Genomic DNA, 23,497 nt, shown 5'->3' with positions numbered 1-23,497 from the left:
GAGTGGTGCAAATGATGATACATTTAATCAGAATTTCATCATTTGCTATATTGATTGTATATGGTTTTCACTGTGGCTTGTCTCTTATGAATGTTTAAAACAATAACCATAATGTTGACAGTACAACATTGGTTAATGTCTGACACTTTTTGTAGTAATGTTTGTATTCAGAACAAGAAGAAACGATCCTGTGTTTTTGGTTATGCAGACGGAAAATGCTGGGATGATGTCGGGTGTTCTGCCCTTCGCCCATTTGCGCTGACACAGAGGCATCAAGTACCTGTTGAGAGCACAAATACTGTTTTTATGTCATCAGTCTCATATATATAACCTAAAGGCTCTATATCTCATTTCATATCTCTAACTTTTCTATCGCTGTAACACTACTAAAGGATTGAAGAGACAAGTGACATACAGGAGCTGGATTGTCTCTTAGGCCTAAGTGCAGTGCATTCTAGAGTGCTGTTTCAGTGGAGAAATCACAATGCGGTGCCACAGGCTGCCCTTCATGCTGAAAAATGCGTTGGCCTCTAAATGGTTACGGTAAATAGTTTCCTGTGTGTTTTAATTATTAAGCGGTAGTAGTTCTACTTCGAATAATTTTAACCAGGGTTTGGAACAGTTTCATCGTAAATTGCTCTTTCATAAAATGTACTTCATCATTTAATATAATCATGTAATATCTATGTTTTAGCTTCTCCAACCATCTATTGTCTAAACAGTTTGTCCTGACATGCTGTCATGCTCCCAGGAAAGATCCTGTTCTACAGGATCTGTCACAAGCCATTGATTTTCATAGCCCCAACATACACAGAGGTGGAGATATTAATTTTTAAACCAAAGATATATAGATAAATCACTGTATGTAAGAGCTGGTGTTTCTCTTGTTCATCACCTCCACACAGGAACACTGAAGCTGACACTGAGAAGAAAGAAGATAATCCTGCAGAAGGTTTGCTTCATCTCTTTTCTCACTCCCTTGTTTCTTATGCTCTGTTGTCTCCTATTATCATCTCTACTTCCTCTTGTCCTGTACTCGAAGGGGCTCTCTTCAGAAATATCACTAACACATCTGTTTCTCTTTGTTGAAGATAATTTTTACCATTTGCATCATCTCAACCATGAAGGTGCTGATTGTGTCTCTACTGGTCTGTGCCCTGATGGCTCTGACCACAGCTGCTGGTGAGTATTAACTGGGGTCTGTAAGACCAGAAACTGTCCACATGTTTTGTCACTTATTTAGTTAGTCTTCTCTAAATATGTCCTGTTATTTACTGACATCCATGCAGTGTTCCTCCCGCTCTGTTGCTTCTTTTATTTATCATTACTATCAATATTTCCTGAAAAAGAGGCCGATGCCGCCTCCTCTTTTATTCTGGCTGGACATTGGAGAGATTTGTTATTCATGGGTCAAAGTCCTATCAAACTGACCATAAGATGAATTACTTTAGGACTGGAAGTAAACAGTCTTGTCCTTCTTCACTGTGAAGAATAGGGAGCACATAGAGTTCAGTCACTAAGTTCTGTGTCAAACCTCCAGCTGTTCCAGAAGCAGAGCCGGGTCAGAAGATAGAACCACTCGTTCAGGAAGGTGAGTTGGTATTTGTTCAGATTTTACAGAAACACATTCTTATGATCAGCTCTGCAAAGTGTTTGGGTCTTTCACCTTTTACAGCTGAAACTTTAACAGTTTTGGCCTCTGTCGTGTGTTCAGTTCTTTTCGAAATATCTTTTCAGGGAAAAGTCACATCGTCGAGAGGTCTTCATCTTGTCCCAGAGGTTGGACTCGCTACAGCGGTCGCTGTTTCCTCTACGTTCCAACAGCCATGACTTGGTCTAATGCTGAGGTAATCAGGATGATTTTTGATTGACTGCTTCTACGTAAACTTTATTTAGTTTGTGTTGACTTGCACTCTTGGTTAATTGGCGTCTTCTTCTGACTTGTTGTCCTTCAACCTTTCCAATTATTAGTGTCATGGCAACTCCACTAGAGCTGCAGAGATTAATGGATTAATCGACTGAGTAATTTTAATAAAAAAAATGTCAACATTTCTTTGATTCCAGCCTCTTTAATGTGACTATTTTCTAGTTTCTTCACTCTTCTGTGACAGTAAAGTGAATATCTTTGAGTTGTGGACAAAACAAGACATTTGAAGATGTCATTTTAGGATTTGGTAAACACTGATCGACATTTTTTACCATTTTCTGACATTTTGAAGACCAAACAACTAATCGATTAATCAACAATGAAAATCATTGTTAGTTGCAGCCCCTAAACTCCTGTCTGTCTGTTTGTCTGTCTGTTTATCAGAGAAACTGTCAGTCCCTGGGTGGGAACCTTGCATCAGTGCATAACGTACAGGAATACCAGGAGATTCAGAGGCTGATAGTGAAAACCACTTTTGAGTCTAAAGAAACATGGATCGGAGGCTCCGATGCCCAACAGGTAGGCTATTCTTATATATGAGTACACACGATCTGACAGTTATTCCATTAAAAAATTAATTCATATAATATTCTGTTCTCTTGTATCTAGGACAGTATTTGGCTGTGGAGTGATGGTTCACATTTTATCCACGTGAACTGGTGTCGTGGACTGCCTGACAACTATCAGGGCAGACAGCACTGTTTACAAATGAACTATGGAGGTAAATCAAATGACATTATTTCTATTGAGAGGTAAAATTCGATTACGATAAAATGTTATCAAACTCATATATCAGCTTGTACACAGTCTCTAGTTGTTTTTATTATAACAGAGTATGTCTTTGTATAGTGATGTTTGTATTCACAAGAAGAAACGCTCCTGTGTTTTCGGTTTTTACAGAAGGAAAATGCTGCGATGATGTCGAGTGTTTTACCCTTCGCCCATTTGTCTGCAGCAAGAAAATCTGATGATTCCTGGGCTGACACAGAGGCATCAAGTACCTGTCGAGAGCACAAATACTGTTTTTGTGTAATCAGTCTCATATATATATAACCTAAAGGCTCTACATCTCATTTCATATTTTTATCTTTTCTATTGCTGTAACGCTACCAAAGGATTGAAGAGACAAGTGACATACAGGAGCTGGATTGTCTCTTAGGCCTAAGAGCAGACTGAACGAGTTATGAAAATAATGATTTTACCACAACTGTATTCTGTCTGGAGAGTGAACTGGTCTTTCTTGTCTTTCAGTATGCAAAATTAAAATGCTCAAGCATCTAAACCAGCTGGTCTGTGAGTCTGTGTTAAATCTAGTAGTTTGTTTTAAAACTTCTTACATCTCAAAGAACTCTGACTGTAACATCATTAAATATCATGGTGCACATACACTTTTTTAAGTAATAAGTGGACATATCTAACGCAAAGATATGCCGCTAATGATGCATCAACCATCACATGGACCTTCCTGTTTTCAACAGTGTGTCAGAATCCTTTTTGTGTGTGTGTGTGTGTGTGTGTGTGTGTCAAGAACTGTTCATTTTGTGAGTAAAGGCAGGCCAAAGTGGCGGGGTCTCCTCCCCTTTATCCAGGTAGCTGAACACAGCAGCACTCAGCAATCACCAACCTGGAAAAGAGATGGAGGAGACACACACACACACACACACACAACAAAAAGACAAATCCCTACGTAACGATAGTGTTCTGGATAAAGTTTTAGTTCCCAGGTTTTGAAATACTTGTGTCTTTGGACCTGAAGCCATCTGATTATTAGATGAGTCTATTGTTGACCGCTCTGGACCTCAACCCAACTCTCTCTGGAGATGGTAAAGTTTAAACTGACTGAAATCCAAAAACACACCTCTGAGCCATGATATAACTCTGTTAGCCACTACGACACAGTACAGAAACATACTCTGCACATCTACATCGTGAGACAGGTGCTCCTGAGGGGGACAAGCAGGTCAAAAGTTGCAAAGAAACCCCCGCACGTTGTCTAACTGGCAAACAATATCACACAAGCTGACGGTCAAGTGCAGCTTTATATGATGTCAGTGATGATGCGAAATGATGATGCTCAGAAAGTGTCTGAAATCAGAATTAACTGCACATGAGCGTTCACTATAAAGAGAATGAGTAAAGGGTGATTGCGGACACAGCCTGACATTTCGGACACTTAATAATCATCATCACTGAGCGTGGAGAAAACATGATAAAGTACCCTAGGGTGCCCTTTAAATAGATGAAACGTGATGAAACGCCTTCTAGGACGCATTTCCGGTGGAGAAAATGCAGTGCCATAGGCTGCCCTTTATGCTAGAAAATATGTTTTCCCTGCATGTTTATTTTTTTTTTATAAAGTTGTAGTAGTTATACTTTAAATCTGAGTCCCATTATAGAATTTTCACCAAGGTTTGGAAGTGTTTCATCATAAATTGATCACGACTTTTTGCCCACTGCTGCCCCCCGCAGCAGCCCCTTTTCCCCGCGCCCTTTTCAGAAAAGGTTGCAGTTTATTATTTAATATAATCATTTAATTGAATATTTCATCTTCTCCATCCATCTAATGTCTAAACAGTTTGTCCTTCAGTTGTTCAGGTCTACAGGTGACACGTCATTCTTCATAGGGAAGATCCTGTTCTACAGGATCAGTCAAAAGCAATTGATTTTTATAGCCCACCGTATACTGAGGTGGAGTAGATGGATATATTTGTTCAAAGCAAATATAGATAAATCACTGTATATAAGAGCTGGTGTTTCTCTTGTTCATCACCTCCACACAGGAACACTGAAGCTGACACTGAGAAGAAAGAAGATAATCCTGCAGAAGGTTTGCTTCATCTCTTTTCTCACTACCTTGTTTCTTATGCTCTGTTGTCTCCTATTATCATCTCTACTTCCTCTTGTCCTGTACTCAAAGGGGCTCTCTTCAGAAATATCCCTAACACATCTGTTTCTCTTTGTTGAAGATCATTTTTACCATTTGCATCATCTCAACCATGAAGGTGCTGATTGTGTCTCTACTGGTCTGTGCCCTGATGGCTCTGACCACAGCTGCTGGTGAGTATTAACTGTGGTTTGTAAGACCAGAAACTGTCCACATGTTTTGTCACTTATTTAGATAGTCTTCTCTAAATATGTCCTGTTATTTACTGACATCCATGCAGCGTTCCTCCTGCTCTGTTGCTTCTTTTATTTATCATTACTATCAATATTTCCTGAAAAAGAGGCCGATGCATATTCATGGGTCAAAGTCCTATCAAACTGACCATAAGAGGAATTACTTTAGGACTGGAAGTAAACAGTCTTGTCCTTCTTCACTGTGAAGAATAGGGAGCACATAGAGTTCAGTCACTAAGTTCTGTGTCAAACCTCCAGCTGTTCCAGAAGCAGAGCCGGGTCAGAAGATAGAACCACTCGTTCAGGAAGGTGAGTTGGTATTTGTTCAGATTTTACATTAACACATTCTTATGATCAGCTCTGCAAAGTGTTTGGGTCTTTCACCTTTTACAGCTGAAATTTTAACAGCTTTTGCCTCTATCGTCGACATCATTTACAGCTGCAACTGTTTCTGTGAAAATGAAAAAAACCTTCGTTGTTGCCTCTTGTATCAGTTCTTTTCTAAATTTGTTTTCAGGGAAAAGTCACATCGTCAAGAGGTCTGCATCTTGTCCCAGAGGTTGGACTCGCTACAACGGTCGCTGTTTCCTCTACGTTCCAAAAGCCATGAGTTGGTCTAATGCTGAGGTAATCAGGATGATTTTTGATTCACTGCTTCTACGTGAAGTTTATTTTGTTTGTGTTTACTTGCACTCTTGGATAATTGCCGTCTTCTTCTGACTTGTTGTCCTTCAACCTTTGTAATTATTAGTGTCATGGCAACTCCACTAGAGCTGCAGAGATTAACTGACTGAGTCATTTTAATAAAAATAAATGTCAAAATTCTTTGATTCCAGCCTCTTTAATGTGAATATTTTCTAGTTTCTTCACTCTTCTGTTTCAGTTTCAGTAAACTGAATATTTTTGAGTTGTGGACAAAGCAAGACATTTGAAGACGTCATCTTAGGATTTGGATAACACTGATCGACATTTTTCACCATTTTCTGACATTTTTTAGACCAAACAATTAATTAATTAATCGACAATGAAAATCATTGTTAGTTGCAGTGCAGCCCCTAAACTCCTGTCTGTCTGTCTGTTTATCAGAGAAACTGTCAGTCCCTGGGTGGGAACCTTGCATCAGTGCATAACGTACATGAATACCATGAGATTCAGAGGCTGATAGTGAAAACCAGTTATGGGCATAAAGCAACATGGATCGGAGGCTCCGATGCCCAACAGGTAGGCTATTCTTATATATGAGTACACACGATCTGAGAGTTATTTCATTAAAAAATATTTATTTTATTCATGTAATTTTCTGTTCTCTTGTCTCTAGAAGAATATTTGGCTGTGGAGTGATAGTTCACGTTTCATCTACGTGAACTGGTGTCGTGGAGAGCCCAACAACTTTTTTGGCAGTCAGCACTGTTTACAAATGAACTATGGAGGTAAATCAAATGACATCATTTCTATTGAGAAGTTAGAGCTTTAACATTACATCCAAAAGTATAGGTTTTATTTCATGCACTGGTCAATTCTAAGATTACCTTGTGTAATGTTTTAAAGAGCCCCTGTTATATATGTTTTCTTGATGTATACTTGACATAGGTTTACATGTTTAGGTTTGCATGCTTATGTCTGAGGTCTTGGCCCGCCTCCCCGTAAAGCCCAGTCTGCTCTGATTGGTCAGCTGGCCCACTCTGTTGTTGTTGGTCCTCCAAATTCAAACAAGCCACTGGGCGGGCTGTGCTGGCTCAGGCAGCACCTATGGGTAGCACGTATGAAAAACTGGGCTGGCTTTCTCAATCAATAACATTAGGCTTGTTCGAGATGAACTGCACCTTGCCTGTAAAGTGGACGAGAGCAGAGGCATGTACTACGAAGCAGGATTTGGCGTTAACGAGCTAACTTCAGGTTCAACCCAGGGTTTTCTGTACTACGAAGGTGGATCAGTTGTTATCGGGTTCAATCGCCGTGGTAACTCATGCTGAACACTTAACCTGGTCGGAGGCCTGTACTACGAAGCAAGATCAACTTGTCCTGGATTTCTTTCAGTAATCCGGCTTCACCTAACCTAACAACCGCGGTCCCGCATAACCTGTACTACGACGCTGGTTATCAACTAGTTCAGTCAACTCAGGGTTTCCCAATCCAGCGGCGCGCGCGTTCACATAAAAGAGGCGAGGTTTGCGCACCACAACCAATCGCGAAACATCTACGCATCCGCATGTTATATAAGAAGAGCAAATTATAATTCTCCATAAATATGAAGAACCAGAACCGCGGTTTTACAGAGAGAACGCAATGCAGTCGCTGCTTCCTAAAACAGGAAGAAAGCTGGCAAAAATAAATAAATAGCCTACGCTGTAGATGTTTTTAAAATCCACAACGCTTATTAATATCACTTCCCCATCAGTCAGGAAGATCTGACCATAATTACACTTGTGCTTTCCATAAACTGTTGTTCGCTTTAGCCTATTATTTCAGTTGGCAGCCCCCGCAAGCGTGCGATCGTTAGAGCAAATAAAACATATACAAACATAATTCAAACCGATGTGTACATTGGCGACACATGGCTCAAGAAGCCGATATGTAATTCCCTCCCATTAAAATATATAGGCTATATTTCATAAAAATACCCATGTTAACGGGGTTGTTGGTCTCTCAATGTTTTAACTTTTATTAGCGCACCCCTCTCTCCCCCTCTGTCTCTCTCTGCACCGAGCTCCGCCTGATCTTCTTTAAGAATGGTGACGCCGTTATCAATCGAGTATTGATTGGTCAGTAGGCGGTGCTTTTACACCGGTTGATCTCTGATCTCCGACTTAACCTGCTCCCGACCAGGTTAGGTGTTCAGCATGAGTTACCACGGCGATTGAACCCGATAACAACTGATCCACCTTCGTAGTACAGAAAACCCTGGGTTGAACCTTAAGTTAGCTCGTTAACGCCAAATCCTGCTTCGTAGTACAGGCCACTGGAGCAGGTTAAGTCGGAGATCAGAGATCAACCGGTGTTAAAGCACCGCCTACTGACCAATCAATACTCGATTGATAACGGCGTCACCGTTCTTAGAAGACCAGGCGGAGCTCGGTGCAGAGAGAGAGAGAGAGGAGAGAGGGTGCGCTCATAAAGTTACAAACATTTAAGATCGATAACCCCGTTAACTATTCCCTGATTGGTTTGTATGGATATATAATATATATATATATATATATATATATTTTAATGGGAGGTAAATATCGTCTTCTTGAGGCCGTGTGGTCGCCAATGCACATCGGTTTGAATTGTGTTTTATATGTTTTTGCATTTTTATTTACGATCTACGTATGACACCACCCCGCCCGAGGTCGCAACTGAAATTATAGTGCATAGTAGCAACGACACTTTACATGGAAAGCACAAGTGGAATTATGGTCAGATCTTGGTCCTGACTGATGGGGAAAATGATATTAATAAGCGTTGTGATTTAAACATCTACAGCGTAGGCTATTTATTTATTTTTTACCAGCTTTCTTTCCTGTTTTAGGAAGCAGCGACTGTATTGCGTTATGCCTGTAAAACCGCGTCTGTGTTCTTTATATTTATGGAAAGTATTATAACTTTGCTCTTCTTATATAACATGCGTAGATGTGGTAATGTTTGCGATTGTTTATGGTGCGCAAACCTCGCCTCTTTATGTGAACGCGCGCCGCATGACAAAGCCGCATTAGTTAACTGAACTAATTGTTAACAGCGTCGTAGTACAGGTCTGCGGAACGGCTCAGTTTTAGGAGCCGGATTAACCGAATACCGAGAAATCAGGAAAACCAATCTCATGCAAAACTTCAAACGGCGCGGCAGCAGCAGTGGGAGGTGACAAAAATCCGCTGTCAAGTCGGACAGTTGACAGCTGTCTCCAGCATCCTTTAGGCTGAACAAGTCACAGAAACACTCACATCCTGTTAGGTCCAATTACGATTAAAATGTTCAGCTTGTATGCAGTCTCCAGTTGTTTTTATTTTTACAGAGTATGTCTTTTGTATAGTGATGTTTGTATTCAGAAGAAGAAGAAACGCTCCTGTGTGTTTTGGTTTTTGCAGTCGGAAAATGCTGGGATGATGCCAAGTGTTCTGTCCGTCGCCCATTTGTCTGCAGCAAGAAAATCAGATGATTCCTGGGCTGACACAGAGGCATCAAGTACCTGTCGAGAGCACAAATACTGTTTTTGTGTCATCAGTCTCATATATATAACCTAAAGGCTCTACATCTCATTTCATGTCTTTATCTTTTCTATTGCTGTAACACTACCAAAGGATTGAAGAGACAAGTGACATACAGGAGCTGGATTGTCTCTTAGGCCTAAGAGCAGACTGAACGAGTTATGAAAATAATGCTTTTACCACAACTTTATTCTGTCTGGAGAGTGAACTGGTCTTTCTTGTCTATCAGTATGCAAAATTAAAACGCTCAAGCATCTAAACCAGCTGGTCTGTGAGTCTGTGTTAAATCTAGTAGTTTGTTTTAAAACTTCTTACATCTCAAAGAACTCTGACTGTAACATCATTAAATATCATGGTGCACATACACTTTTTTAAGTAATAAGTGGACATATCTAACGCAAAGATATGCCGCTAATGATGCATCAACCATCACATGGACCTTCCTGTTTTCAACAGTGTGTCAGAATCCTTTTTGTGTGTGTGTGTGTGTGTGTGTGTGTGTGTCTCAAGAGCTGTTCATTTTGTGAGTAAAGGCAGGCCAAAGTGGCGGGGTCTCCTACTCTTTATCCAGGTAGCTGAGCACAGGTGTGCTCACTCAGCAATCACCAACCTGGAGAAGAGATGGAGGAGGCACACACACACACAGCAAAAAGACAAATCCCTACGTAACGATAGTGTTCTGGATAAAGTTTTAGTTCCCAGGTTTTGAAATACTTGTCTCTTTGGACCTGATGCCACCTGATTATTAGATGAGTCTATTGTTGACTGCTCTGGACCTCAACCCAACTCTCTCTGGAGATGGTAAAGTTTAAACTGACTGAAATCCAAAAACACACCTCTGAGCCATGATGTAACTCTGTTAGCCACTACGACACAGTACAGAAACATACTCTGCACATCTACATCGTGAGACAGGTGCTCCTGAGGGGGACAAGCAGGTCAAAAGTTGCAAAGAAACCCCCGCACGTTGTCTAACTGGCAAACAATATCACACAAGCTGATGTTCAAGTGTAGCTTTATATGATGTCAGTGATAACGCGAAATGATGATGCTCAGAAAGTGTCTGAAATCAGAGTTTACTGCACATGAGCGTTCACTATATAGAGAATGAGTAAAGGGTGATTGAGGACACAGCCTGACATTTCAGACACTTACTAATCATCATCACTGAGCGTGGAGAAAACATGATAAAGTACCCTAGGGTACCCTTTTAATAGATGAAACGTGATGAAACGCCTTCTAGGATGCAGTTCCAGTGGAGAAAATGCAGTGCCATAGGCTGCCATTAAAGTGATGGTTCGGAGTAATTTACCCTAGGGTCCTTTGCACCATGACCTCGAGCCAAACACCCCCCCAGAAGCTTTTTTCACCTGGGTCTAACATTGGGCGAGTTAGCGTAGAGTAGCGTTAGCTGCTGAATAGCTTAGCGCGGGGCTAATGGACCCACGTTTGTATCTCTTAAATGACCCCACTAATAATGCCCGAAATGATACCAAAGGTCTACACTAGTATATATAGGTTATGCACTCATAAAACGATGGATTGGAAAGTTTGTAAGTACACCAGAAGTTTATGTAAATAACACTTGCCTGCTGGCTTCTGCTCTCTGCTGTTGTTGTTGCTGCTGTGAGTCTAACTGCAGGTAGCAGCAGCAGCAGCAACAGCAACAGAGAGCAGAAGAGAGCAGGCAAGTGTTCATAAACTTTCTAGGTTTTTTTTCATGCACTGGTCAATTCTAAGATTACCTTGTGTAATGTTTTAAAGAGCCCCTGTTATATATACACTATCTCACAAAAGTGAGTACACCCCTCACATTTTAGTAAATATTTAATTATATCTTTTAACACTGAAGAAATTACACTTTGCTACAATGTAAAGTATTAAGTGTACAGCCTGTATAACAGTGTAAATGTGCTGTCCCCTCAAAATAACTCAACACACAGCCATTAATGTCTAAACCGCTGGCAACAAAAGTGAGTACACCCCTATGTTAAATTCCCATAGAGGCAGGCAGATTTTTATTTTTAAAGGCCAGTTATTTCATGGATCCATGATACTATGCATCCAGATAAAGTTCCCTTGGCCTTGCATAGTATCCTGTTTTATTTCATGCACTGGTCAATTCTAAGATTACCTTGTGTAATGTTTTAAAGAGCCCCTGTTATATATGTTTTCTTGATGTATACTTGACATAGGTTTACATGTTTAGGTTTGCATGCTTATGTCTGAGGTCTTGGCCCGCCTCCCCATAAAGCCCAGTCTGCTCTGATTGGTCAGCTGGCCCACTCTGTTGTTGTTGGTCCTCCAAATTCAAACAAGCCACTGGGCGGGCTGTGCTGGCTCAGGCAGCACCTATGGGTAGCGCAGTATGAAAAACTGGGCTGGCTTTCTCAATCAATAACATTAGCGCGTTACGCCTGTAAAGTGGGCCGAGCAGCGGCAGACAAAAATCTGCTGTCAAGTCAGACAGTTGACAGCTGTCTCCAGCAGCCTTTAGGCTGCACAAGAAGTCACAGAAACACTCACATCCTGTTTGGTCCGATTACGATAAAATGTTCACAGCTTGTACGCAGTCTCAAGTTGTTTTTATTTTACAGAGTATGTCTTTGTATAGTGATGTTTGTATTCAGAAGAAGAAGAAAAGCTCCTGTGTTTTTGGTTTTGTAGCCGGAAAATGCTGGGATGATGTCAAGTGTTCTGTCCTTCGCCCATTTGTCTGCAGCAAGAAAATCTGATGATTCCTGGGCTGACACAGAGGCATCAAGTACCTGTCGAGAGCACAAATACTGTTTTTGTGTCATCAGTCTCAATATATGACCTAAAAGGCTCTATATCTCATTTCATGTCTTTATCTTTTCTATCACTGTAACGCTACCAAAGGATTGAAGAGACAAGTGACATACAGGAGCTGGATTGTCTCTTAGGCCTAAGAGCAGACTGAACGAGTTATGAAAATAATGCTTTTACCACAACTGTATTCTGTCTGGAGAGTGAACTGGTCTTTCTTGTCTTTCAATATGCAAAATTAAAACGCTCAAGCATTGAAACCAGCTGGTCTGTGAGTTTGTGTTAAATCTAGTAGTTTGTTTTAAAACGTCTTACATCTCAAAGAACTCTAACTGTAACATCATTAAATATCATTGTGCACACTTTTTAAGTAATAAGTGGAAGTTTCTATCACAAAAATATGCTGTTACGCTGTGCCAGTAGTACACAGTAGCATATTAAGTGCTTTGGGCAGAGACCGTTGAGAACCGAGAGGCCCCAACTCTTTGCGACTTTGAGTCTGTGAAAAGCGCTATATAAATTCAATTCATTATTATTATTATTAACTCAGAGTAGTTTCCTGTATCTGTATGATGTGGGCTCCACCACACCTCTTTAGGAGACGTGAGTGTATTGATTCCAATGGGAGAAGTGTACGTGAACACAGATATTTACACCAAAGTAAATATTGGAGCCATTCTTCAGAAGCCACATATCTCCATAACATTCTGACACTAAAATGGCAATTTTCAGACAGACACACCAGGAGAAAATTAGTTTGACACCTGTTTCTGTGTCAGGACCAAACTCTTGCGAGATCTGGCAACACAGATCAGCTAGCCTCAACTAATGTTCGTGAACACCCTAACAAAACTATTCTCAGTGATGCTAAATATGTCAACGTCATCGACTACGTAAGTCGCGTACACAAATAATTTGTTGGGCCGGTCGCGTCACTAAATAAATAAATAAAACTCATGCGCAAATTAATTAATGTAATGCGGAACTACCGTTGGATACGCGGGTTCTAGGGTCACCTAATCTGTATCTCCGCCTTAGCTCTGAAGCTAGCCGAGCTCCTCCGCCTACATGCAGGTTTTTGTCAGGTCGACGGTCCAGTGAGTGAGTCAGAGATAGCAGCACGAAAAGACGAGTATGGCGAGTGGTGGCGACCAACAAGAGTTCCCCGCCGGCCTCTTTAAGATCGCAAGTTTGGCAAAACTTCGAGACTGTATGCTTGCCTGGAGTCTCCCGTGTCATGTCCTCTTGTCTAATGCCGTCCCCGCCTCGAAAACTTGGGTCTTCGGGTCAGTTACATTAGTACGCTACAGGCGAAAGAGTGGTGGATAAGACGAGGACTGTGTGTCGGTGTTGTTCAGCAGTTGTCGGGTATGTGAGTGGAAATACATCCAACATGCTAACGCATATCCAATGCCATCACCCAGATGTGCTAATCACTGGAACGAGACAAAAACAAACTGTCCAACTTCTCCTCCCTACAGTGCTTAACCAGCCTTTAGATACAAATAATTAAAGTTAAATTAAAGGAAGAAGAGCTTGGATGTTAATCAAGAGCCTATTCATTATTTAACTACTGCTGTTAAAAAAAGCAAATACAGGCTACTCTTTTTGCACTTGCTCTGTTTACTTTAAGTTTTTATTTTTGTATTCCTCCTGAAAGTGACTGTATTTGGTGGTTGGATTAATAGCCTACATCTGGCTTCAGGTTGCACTGCAAATTCATTTTACTTGAACAATGCTAAACTACTTTAATAAATAAAGATTTGAACCTTATTGAAATTTGTTTTGTGTAAATTTTTTATAATTGAAAAAAGGGAAAATTATTCTCCTTTAAAATTTTTTATTTTTTTATTTAAATTTTTTTTTTTTTTTTATCAAACAACCACGTTCGCGAGATGAATCGTTTAAAAAATAATCGTTTGGGACAGCCCTAGTCTTTAAGCTGTGTTTACTACACTTTCAAATGAGGCCACGTCCATTTAGGACACAGGAAGTTAGTACTGTTTCATACCATAGGATGCAGCTTGCTTTGCCTTGCAGGGCCTTCTGTAAGTTATTTCGGGGTTCAGGAGAAAGTTGTATGCAGCAATAAATGAGGCCAAGCAGTCAGCTCGCTCCAAGCAGGCACGTTTTCAGCAGTCACTGCACTAGTTAACTTAAAGCCTCTCAGTACTGCCATATCACCACCTGGTTCCACTAAAGGCAGCTTTACTATTAAATGTCCAATGACAAGATGCTCTTTGGATGCTTTTATATAGACCTTAGTGGTCCCCTAATATTGTATCTAAAGTCTCTCTCCCGAAATTCAGCCTTGGTGCAGAATTACAGCCACTAGAGCCAGTCCCATAATGAGCTTGCCTTAGTATGTGCCATTTCTGTGTCTGTAGCTTTAAATGCTATTGAGGAGGAGAGAGGGGGGGCAAGGTGGAGGGTGGGGGTGTGGCCTTGACCAACTGCCACTTTGCTCGTTTGAAAGCCATGATGTCTCTCTCTCTCATGGGTGGGCACAATTCTCTGGGCGGGCAAAGCAGAGAAAGGGGAGGTAACCTTGCTCCTTATGACCTCATAAGGAGAAGATTCCAGATCGGCCCATCTGAGCTTTCATTTTCTCAAAGGCAGAGCAGGATACCCAGGGCTCGGTTTACACCTATCACCATTTCTAGCCACTGGGGGACCATAGGCAGGCTGGGGAACGCATATTAATGTTAAAAAACCTCATAAAGTGAAATTTTCATGCCATGGGACCTTTAATGCTGTAGTAAAATCAAAACAATTTTAAAGCTTTATATATAAACACACACTGACTTATACCTCATAGAGTTGCTATGGCAAACGTGTTCGCAAACAATTTACACAGAAAATGAACTTAAGTATAATAAAAATGCTTTTACCCAAAAAGTAAAGGTGACGGTTCCTCAACACTGGCGGGTGTGACTGTTACTGTTAATAATTACATTGGGTTTACAACATCTACTTTTTTTACAAGTATCTCTTTTGATTGTTTTGGCTCTGTTCTCCAGTTCCATGGACTCTCCAGACAAGGTCCTTAGATAAACCATACCAGTCATGGCGATTGGTTTTTAACCTGTATTTACCCAGGGTAACGCCCTGCTTCAAATGAATACAGTTACAATATTGCACCTGGCAGCAGCTCTTGGGGGCTAAAAGGTAAGTCCATCAAACTTACAAAAACAAGTTTTAACTGAAGGAAGGATGGGAGGCGCTTGTAACACAGCGGCGGAGAACGCCAACAAGTAAAGGCGAGCTTGCCGTGGTCTCAGGCAGAAGCCGATATACAATGAAACAGAACAACAGCGTTAGTAAATGACAAAACCAAAACCTAATCTACTAACAAAACCCAAGCACACAATAAACACCCTCCTTTTGAGGAAAAATGAGTAAAACCTACTCACACATGCTCTGGACAGCACCGTCTGCTGCCAGCCAGAACAACAAAGGCATTGAGAGTAGTGGCAGGCCAAAGTGGCGGGGTCTCCTCCCCTTTAGCACACACACACACACACACATACACACACACACACACACACACACACACACACACACACACACACACACACACACACACACACACACACACACACACACACACACACACCACAGCAAAAAGACTCTACGTAACACTAGTGGTCTGGAGAAAGTTTTAGTTCCCAGGTTTTGAAATACTTGTGTCTTTGGACCTGATGCCACCTGATTATTAGATGAGTCTATTGTTGACTGCTCTGGACCTCAACCCAACTCTCTCTGGAGATGGTAAAGTTTAAACTGACTGAAATCCTAAAACACACCTCTGAGCCATGATGTAACTCTGTTAGCCACTACAACACAGTACAGAAACATACTCTGCACATCTACATCGTGAGACAGGTTCTCCTGAGGGGGACAAGCAGGTCAAAAGTTGCAAAGAAAACCCTGCACGCTGTCTAACTGGCAAACAATATCACACAAGCTGACGGTCAAGTGTAGCTTATTATGATGTCAGTGATGACGCAAAATGATGATGGTCAGAAAGTATCTGAAATCAGAATTTACTGCACATGAGCGTTCACTATAGGCTCTAGAGCACATGTGTCAAACTCAAGGCCCGCGGGCCAAATCCGGCCCCTCGCAAATTTTGATCCAGCCCGCATATCAATTTATGTTCACAATAGATTTTGGCCCGCCTAGATGTGAGCCAAACCAAAAAGACGGGAAACTGTTTTACGGACTGCAGTTGTGCGACACTCAAAGCAGAATTTGGCAGATTTGCCGACTTTGAGGCTCGGAAATTGGCATAGAACCAGAGAGTTTACATATTCAGGCTGTGAAACAGGTTGTTGTTTAGGGCTTTATGTCGACCAAACTGTTAATGAGAAAGCTATATGAGACACAAATAATACAGTCAAAAGGTCAATCAACTTTTCGGTTGAAAAAAAGCATGTCAAACATGTCTGGCCCTTAATGTGATTCTCATTTTCCAGTGTGGCCCTTAGTGAAGTTGAGTTCGACACCCCTGATATAGAGAATGAGTAAAGGGTGATTGCGGACACAGCCTGACATTCCGGACACTTTCTAATCATCATCATTGAGTGTGGAGAAAACATGATAAAAGTACCCTAGGGTGCTATGGAGCTAAATCGGGGCCAAATGTTTTGTTAATTTGAAAAAAATATATATAGTTGAAAAACTAAAGCTTGAACTTGAAAATTTAAGTTTTGCTCAAAACCTATATATACTAGTGTAGACCTTTGGTATCATTTCGGGCATTATTAGTGGGGTAATGTTAAGAGACACTTCGGATCCATTAGCCCCGCGCTAAGCTATTCAGCGGCTAACGCTACTCTACGCTAACTCTCCCAATGTTAGACCCAGGTGAAAAAAGCTTCTGGGGGGGTGTTTGGCTCGAGGTCATGCTGCAAAGGCCCCATGGTGAAATTACTCCGAACCATCACTTTAACAAACTGATACCAGTGACAAAGTTCCATTTAAAAAATTGTTTTGGACAACACATGGTACCAATTACACTATAAGAGCAATAAACTGAGCCAGATTGTGCAGTTCAGCAGGAACAATGACTTCTCCCGCTTCCATGTACGACTTTGAATGTAGCACCAAAAGTCTGAAATTGAAAAAAATGATCTGAAAGTGAAAAACAGATCTAAAACCGAAAAAAATGATTTGAAGCCGTAAAAAAAATAAGTTTTGAATCTGAAAACATGAAATGTGGAACTGAAAAGAAATATAAAAGTGAAAAATTAAAATTTATAATTTATTCAAAATAATTCCAGAATTGAATCTAAATTTTATTCAAACTGAAAGAAAAATTGGTATTTATTTTTAGTTTGAATACATGGTTTTATTTTTTCCAAGTTTTGACCAAAACTTAAATTTTCAAGTTCAAGCTTTAGTTTTTCAACTATATATTTTTTTTTCAAATTAACAAAACATTTGGCCCCAATTTAGCTCCATAGGGTGCCCTTTAAAGGTACAATATGTAACATTTCTGCATTAAAATGTCTAAAAACGACCATACCTTTGTTAAATATTTTTTTGAGTTGTGTAGTTACACTATCCCAAATGTTTCCACCAAATGTCAAACCCAGAGAAATCTGTTATTTCATTTTCAGACACGGGATGTTTCCTTTAGCCGCCTGTCAGTGGCGTCATATAACCTTTCACCGTCTAGTTACTCGTAACTTCCATCAAAACACTGGCACCCAGATGATATGTTCAGGAGTAATTGTAAATCATACAATGTCACAGTGAAAAATTACTTGTAACCGTAATACTGCTTTTTCTGCCACAAGGCATCATTTTGTGATTAATTACATGCCACTTTGCAACACAGTAAAACAGCAGAGATCTTATTTATTGATATTAATATCGATCCAGCTTAACGTTACTACAATGTGCTGGCTGACAAGTTACGTAGCCTAGCTAATGTTAATGCTAACGTTATAGGGTTACAACATCAGTTCAACAGGCTCATAAAGTTATTAGTTGTATGATTGTTTTGACCACGGATAAAAGCAGCACTGAGCTAACCCACGAATAAGTTCACTAGTAACGTTAACGTTAGCTGTATAGATAGACAACTAATATAATGCTAATTTAGCCAGCTAGCACACCCCAGTCTGTCTGCCTCACTCCCCCAGCGCAAAGACACTTAATTTGGGATGAGAGCTGACAACACCCCCGGGACATATAAAGCTAGTTACCGTTAGCCCCCTAGCCAGCCAACAGCCAGCCACTATCACAGCAATCCATACCTGGCCAGCACTTAACTCAAGTGCCAGGTGCTAAAGATGCTAACGGCAATTTAATGAGCCAGGCATCCAGTCACAACAGCGGCCATCCACAACGTTAGCGCTACCGGTGTTAGTGCCAAAAATCTCCTCCCTGCCGAATTTCTCCCCCGTCTTTACAGTTGGCTAAATTAACCCAACAAAAGGTGTGTTAAGCACCAAAAGTTAAGACTACAGAAAAGTGAAGGGGGAGATCATTCTGGGCAGCTTGGAGATGTCCTGCTGCTGCACTGCTGGCTAATGTTAGCTTGCTGGCTCACTAGCTTACTGTTACCAATACAGATCGAATCAAGAAAGACGTTATTATGTTGGGGAAAATGCAGCTATTTTATTAGAATGATATGAATAAATGTTACTAAACGTAACGTGAATAAACTTGAATGGGTACACTCGTCCGTGAACAGATGCTTTCTAACCAGCGATGTTTTTAAGAATAAAAACTAAAACTCCCATAATTCCACGCAACTTCCCAAGTCATCAAAAGTCTGTGTTTACAATCCACTGTTTTACGTTTAAATAGATGAAATGTGATGAAACGCCTTCTAGGATGCAGTTCCGGTGGAGAAAATGCAGTGCCATAGGCTGCCCTTAATGCTAGAAAATGCCACTAAATGGTTAAATAGTGAATAGTTCCCTATATGTTTTTATATATATATATAAAGTTGTAGTAGTTATACTTTAAATCTGAGTCCCATTATATTATTGAAACTGTTTCATCATAAACTGATCACGACTTTCTGCTCCCCCCCCACCCCCGCATAGAGCAGCGCCCTTTTTTCTGCTTTTTCAGAAAAGGTTGCACTTTATTATTTAATATAATCATTTCATATTTAATCTTCTCCATCCATCTAATGTCTAAACAGTTTGTCCTTCAGTTGTTCAGGTCTACAGGTGACACGTCATTCTTTATAGGTAAGATCCTGTTCTACAGGATCAGTCAAAAGCAATTGATTTTTTATAGCCCACCGTATACTGAGGTGGAGTAGATGGATATATTTGTTCAAAGCAAATATAGATAATTCACTGTATATAAGAGCTGGTGTTTCTCTTGTTCATCACCTCCACACAGGAACACTGAAGCTGACACTGAGAAGAAAGAAGATAATCCTGCAGAAGGTTTGCTTCATCTCTTTTCTCACTCCCTTGTTTCTTATGCTCTGTTGTCTCCTATTATCATCTCTACTTCCTCTTGTCCTGTACTCAAAGGGGCTCTCTTCAGAAATATCACTAACACATCTGTTTCTCTTTGTTGAAGATCATTTTTACCATTTGCATCATCTCAACCATGAAGGTGCTGATTGTGTCTCTACTGGTCTGTGCCCTGATGGCTCTGAACACAGCTGCTGGTGAGTATTAACTGTGGTTTGTAAGACCAGAAACTGTCCACATGCTTTGTCACTTATTTAGTTAGTCTTCTCTAAATATGTCCTGTTATTTACTGACATCCATGCAGCGTTCCTACTGCTCTGTTGCGAAGAGCCCGATGCCGCCTCCTCTTTTATTCTGGCTGGACATTGGAGAGATTTGTTATTCATGGGTCAAAGTCCTATCAAACTGACCATAAGAGGAATTACTTTAGGACTGGAAGTAATCAGTCTTGTCCTTCTTCACTGTAAAGCAAGGGTGTAGCATGAAATTCTGGGCCCTGTAGAAAGGCATTTTCTATGAGCCCCTCCCCGCATCCATAGCTTTTCATTCTAGCATCTTTTTGAGCCCTCCTCACATGAGGGCCCTGGGTACTCAGTCCCCTTTTCCCCACAGTCCGACACTCCTGCTGTGAAGAATAGGGAGCACACAGAGTTCAGTCACTAAGTTCTGTGTCAAACCTCCAGCTGTTCCAGAAGCAGAGCCGGGTCAGAAGATAGAACTACTCGTTCAGGAAGGTGAGTTGGTTTTTGTTCAGATTTTACAGAAATGCATTCTTATGATCAGCTCTGCAAAGTGTTTGGGTTTTTCACCTTTTACAGCTGAAACTTTACGATTTCTGCTCTTGTCAACTCAATTTATAGCTGCAACTGTTTTCTGCATGTGAAAATAAAACAATCTGGGTCTGTGCCTCTTGTGTTCATTTTTTTCCCAAATTTGTTTTCAGAGAAAAGTCACATTGTCAAGAGGTCTTCATCTTGTCCAAGTGGTTGGACTGGCTACAACGGTCGCTGTTTCCTCTACGTTCCAACAGCCATGACTTGGGCGGATGCTGAGGTAATCAGGATGATCTGGATTCAGTGCAAAATTCTTCAACGCTACGTCCATTCGGCTGTTACACTTGTTGTTGTTCGGCATATCCTTCTAATTTAGTTTTTTATTACTTGACATGCACTCTGGCTCCACACAACTGCACACTCTCTCTGTCCTCGTACAGAAAAACTGTCTGTACCACGGTGGAAACCTCGCATCAGTGCACAGCTTCAATGAGCATCACGTGATTCAGAGTATGATACTGCGGATCACTCATATGTATCCCCTCGCATGGCTTGGAGGCTCCGATGCACAACAGGTATTTTACTGATTACACCAAATCCGAAAAGAACTAAAACGTGTGTCTAAACCATACTGTCTGTATAATCATCTTCTAGGAGGGTTCCTGGTTCTGGAGTGATGGTACACCTTTTAGGTTCAACTTCTGGTCTCCAGGACAGCCTGATAATCGAGCGAATGCAAACTGTCTGTTGATGAACTTTGGAGGTAAACATATAGTTAGTTAGTTAGTTATGTTTTATTTCTGTGTCATGCCAAACATTTTGGCCCATCCCACATGGGATTACAAGACACCACAAATTTACTTATTTAACAAACATCTTCCTGTCGCATTTAAAAATACATGAATGCAAATATATACATATACACACATATACACATATATACACGTGCACACATACCACACACAAACAACAAATTCTCATCTACAGTTCATCTCGATAAAGAGCTTTTTTCCTCTTCTCCCAAGCTGTATCTAGATAATTGGCTAATTTATGTTTCATATGTAAACAGCCATCTCAGTCTTTGAGCATCATCCATATTTACCAAATCAATCTCTGCTTCTATCCTACAAAACAAAAAATCACGCTGTTCACAATAAAAAGGACAATAGAAAACAAAATGGAACTCATTTTCTATATCATTCAAACAACACATAGGACGGATCCGTTTTTCCTCTTCCACATTAACATATCGTCCTGTTTCAATAGTCAAAGGCAAAACACCAGATCTCACTTGAGCACATAAGGATCTTTGCCTTTTTGACAAATTATATACAACATAATTCTCAGTGCCATATTCTGGTTTTATCATTACAAAAATATGTATATTTGTAAATATATATATATATATATATATACATGTGTATAAATATAAGATATATATAGCTTAAGAAACATTTAAGCTTAAGAAACAAAGCATACAATTTAACCCAAACTAACTCCCTCTGTCTTTTTACAGATCAGAAGAAATTTGACGATCAGCCCTGCAATTACCGCATGCCCTTCGTCTGTGCTAAAAGGCAATAACATGTCTTAGGATAACAGAGAAACATGCATTACCCATCACAACCACAGGAGTTGTAGTTCTGTGTCTTTATCATCTGTAGCCTTTTGAATCTAGTAATCCATACTTTTTCCCTGCTTTTTTCATTGCTTAAAGAGGGTAGCCTTTTAGGCATTTCATTATGAAGACTTAACTGTTTTTTCTTGTCTGAAACACAATTAAAAGGATCAAGCATTGAAAAAAGACGGTCTGTGAGTCTGATGAATCTTACATAACACCTGAATACAACCCCATTAAACTCCTCTTTGTAAACGGCAATACAGTCACACTAGCGCATTCTGTTACACAAGAGGATAAATTATATGAATAAAAAAGACCCAAAAATATTGTCAGGTAAAGTGTTAGTGCCCTACAGGCCATGGTGAAGGAAGTATTCAGATCCTCTACTTAAGTAAAGCCTGACACATGAAAAAATAACCAGAAAATTCTAAGTCTTTGGAATTTAGATGTTTATTAAACCTTTTTACAAAATCCCCCAAAAATGTTTGACCATATGATTTTGTTTATGATATATTTTTTTGTATCCTGTTTGATACATTGGGCGTTTTGGGCAACGTTTTGCTCACAACAATGTTCATTTTAGGTACAAAAATGTGTTGTTTTGGGGACCTCAACTTCCACACTTGTATGGGCTACACTTTCATCTTGATAGTCTTCCTCATCACTGCTATCTGAACTTCCATTATCATACATAGCCTTAGGAGTCCATTCCTCCTCCTCCTCCTCCTCATCATCATCTTCCCCTAACTGCTCCATGTCACTTGAATTGCTATCTACTATCATGCTGATGACATTTTCAATATACTTCTTCTTCCTCTAGTCTTTTTGACATCTAAAAATACACAAATTGGTCGATATAGCAAAGCGATTATGTTATTGTATGTATTTTAAGATGGTATTTCAGTCATTAATTACATTAATTAAATCATCAAAATAGTGTGTGTTTGTATAGTGATAAGCATGATGTAGATTACATTACAAAAATGTGACTTGAAAGTTCAGGGATCAAGAACCTAAATACCTGCAGTATCAAATTTGATACACACATTTTTAACACGATTTAACTGTAATATAAATAATACATTTTAAAGTAATTATGCATTGTTTCATTAAAGGATATATTTATTTAAAAAAATGAGTAATAATATAATTATTCTTACCGTAACTATATGAAAATTAGCAACTTGTTCCCTGCCAAAAGTGTGTGGAGGATTTAATGACAGTAGCCATTTTGAAAAGGTTAAAAAAGCCCTTCCACTGCTTGTAGTGGAATGATTCTCCACTAGGGCAGAATACATGTATCAGATTATATATAACAGGTGTTTAAGGAAATTATTGATCAACTTGATGAGATAGAGGTTTCACAAACTTGCGTAGAAAATATGATATAAATGGTTTTACAGGGTTAAGTAAAAGTACTGTACTGTTATATTATTTCATTAGATCATTATTACTCATGCTTTGATGTAAAAGCGGAACTTAACTTTAGTGTTGAGTTGGTTGAGCTGGAGCTCTTTTAAACTATTAACTAATATTTCTTTTCATTATGCTAATTATTTTCTCCATTAATTGATTGATTGTTTGGTTTGTAAAAATAGTGAGAAATGGCATCACAATTACAGAGTCGAAAGTGCTAA

The 23,497-nt window shown here is 39.9% G+C and overlaps 2 protein-coding genes and 1 long non-coding RNA gene across 6 annotated transcripts; all 3 read left to right on the top strand.

The window, feature by feature from the left end:
* The first annotated feature begins 459 nt into the window (after positions 1–459).
* Positions 460–9,491, top strand: LOC120573307 (galactose-specific lectin nattectin-like). Of its 4 annotated transcripts, XM_039822970.1 has the most exons (10): positions 460–543; positions 723–816; positions 906–952; positions 1,092–1,182; positions 1,541–1,591; positions 1,738–1,847; positions 2,312–2,446; positions 2,537–2,648; positions 2,828–2,924; positions 3,043–3,211. In XM_039822970.1, the coding sequence occupies exons 1-9, from the start codon at positions 535–537 to the stop codon at positions 2,893–2,895; spliced, it is 717 nt and encodes a 238-aa protein (XP_039678904.1). In that variant the 5' UTR covers positions 460–534; the 3' UTR covers positions 2,896–2,924; positions 3,043–3,211. The 4 variants fall into 4 exon arrangements, with proteins under 4 accessions (XP_039678904.1, XP_039678902.1, XP_039678903.1 ...); XM_039822968.1 differs by lacking the exons at positions 2,828–2,924; positions 3,043–3,211 and adding an exon at positions 9,109–9,491; XM_039822969.1 differs by having other exon boundaries at positions 2,828–3,212.
* Positions 9,492–9,682: 191 nt separating this feature from the next.
* On the top strand, positions 9,683–12,275 carry LOC120573310. The gene is made up of 3 exons (XR_005641685.1): positions 9,683–10,029; positions 11,896–11,992; positions 12,109–12,275. It is a non-coding gene; the product is annotated as an uncharacterized LOC120573310 (long non-coding RNA).
* Positions 12,276–19,345: 7,070 nt separating this feature from the next.
* On the top strand, positions 19,346–22,019 carry LOC120573308 (type-2 ice-structuring protein-like). The gene is made up of 7 exons (XM_039822972.1): positions 19,346–19,433; positions 19,573–19,663; positions 20,150–20,200; positions 20,410–20,519; positions 20,680–20,814; positions 20,894–21,002; positions 21,756–22,019. Exons 2-7 carry the CDS (start codon positions 19,603–19,605, stop codon positions 21,821–21,823), a joined length of 534 nt encoding a protein of 177 aa, XP_039678906.1. The 5' UTR covers positions 19,346–19,433; positions 19,573–19,602; the 3' UTR covers positions 21,824–22,019.
* The last annotated feature ends 1,478 nt before the right edge of the window (positions 22,020–23,497 follow it).

Source organism: Perca fluviatilis, chromosome 14 (assembly GCF_010015445.1).
Source record: "Perca fluviatilis chromosome 14, GENO_Pfluv_1.0, whole genome shotgun sequence".
Taxonomy (NCBI): domain Eukaryota; kingdom Metazoa; phylum Chordata; class Actinopteri; order Perciformes; family Percidae; genus Perca; species Perca fluviatilis.
Note: the sequence above shows the minus strand (reverse complement) of the source record. Positions and strands in the feature narration are given on the sequence as shown.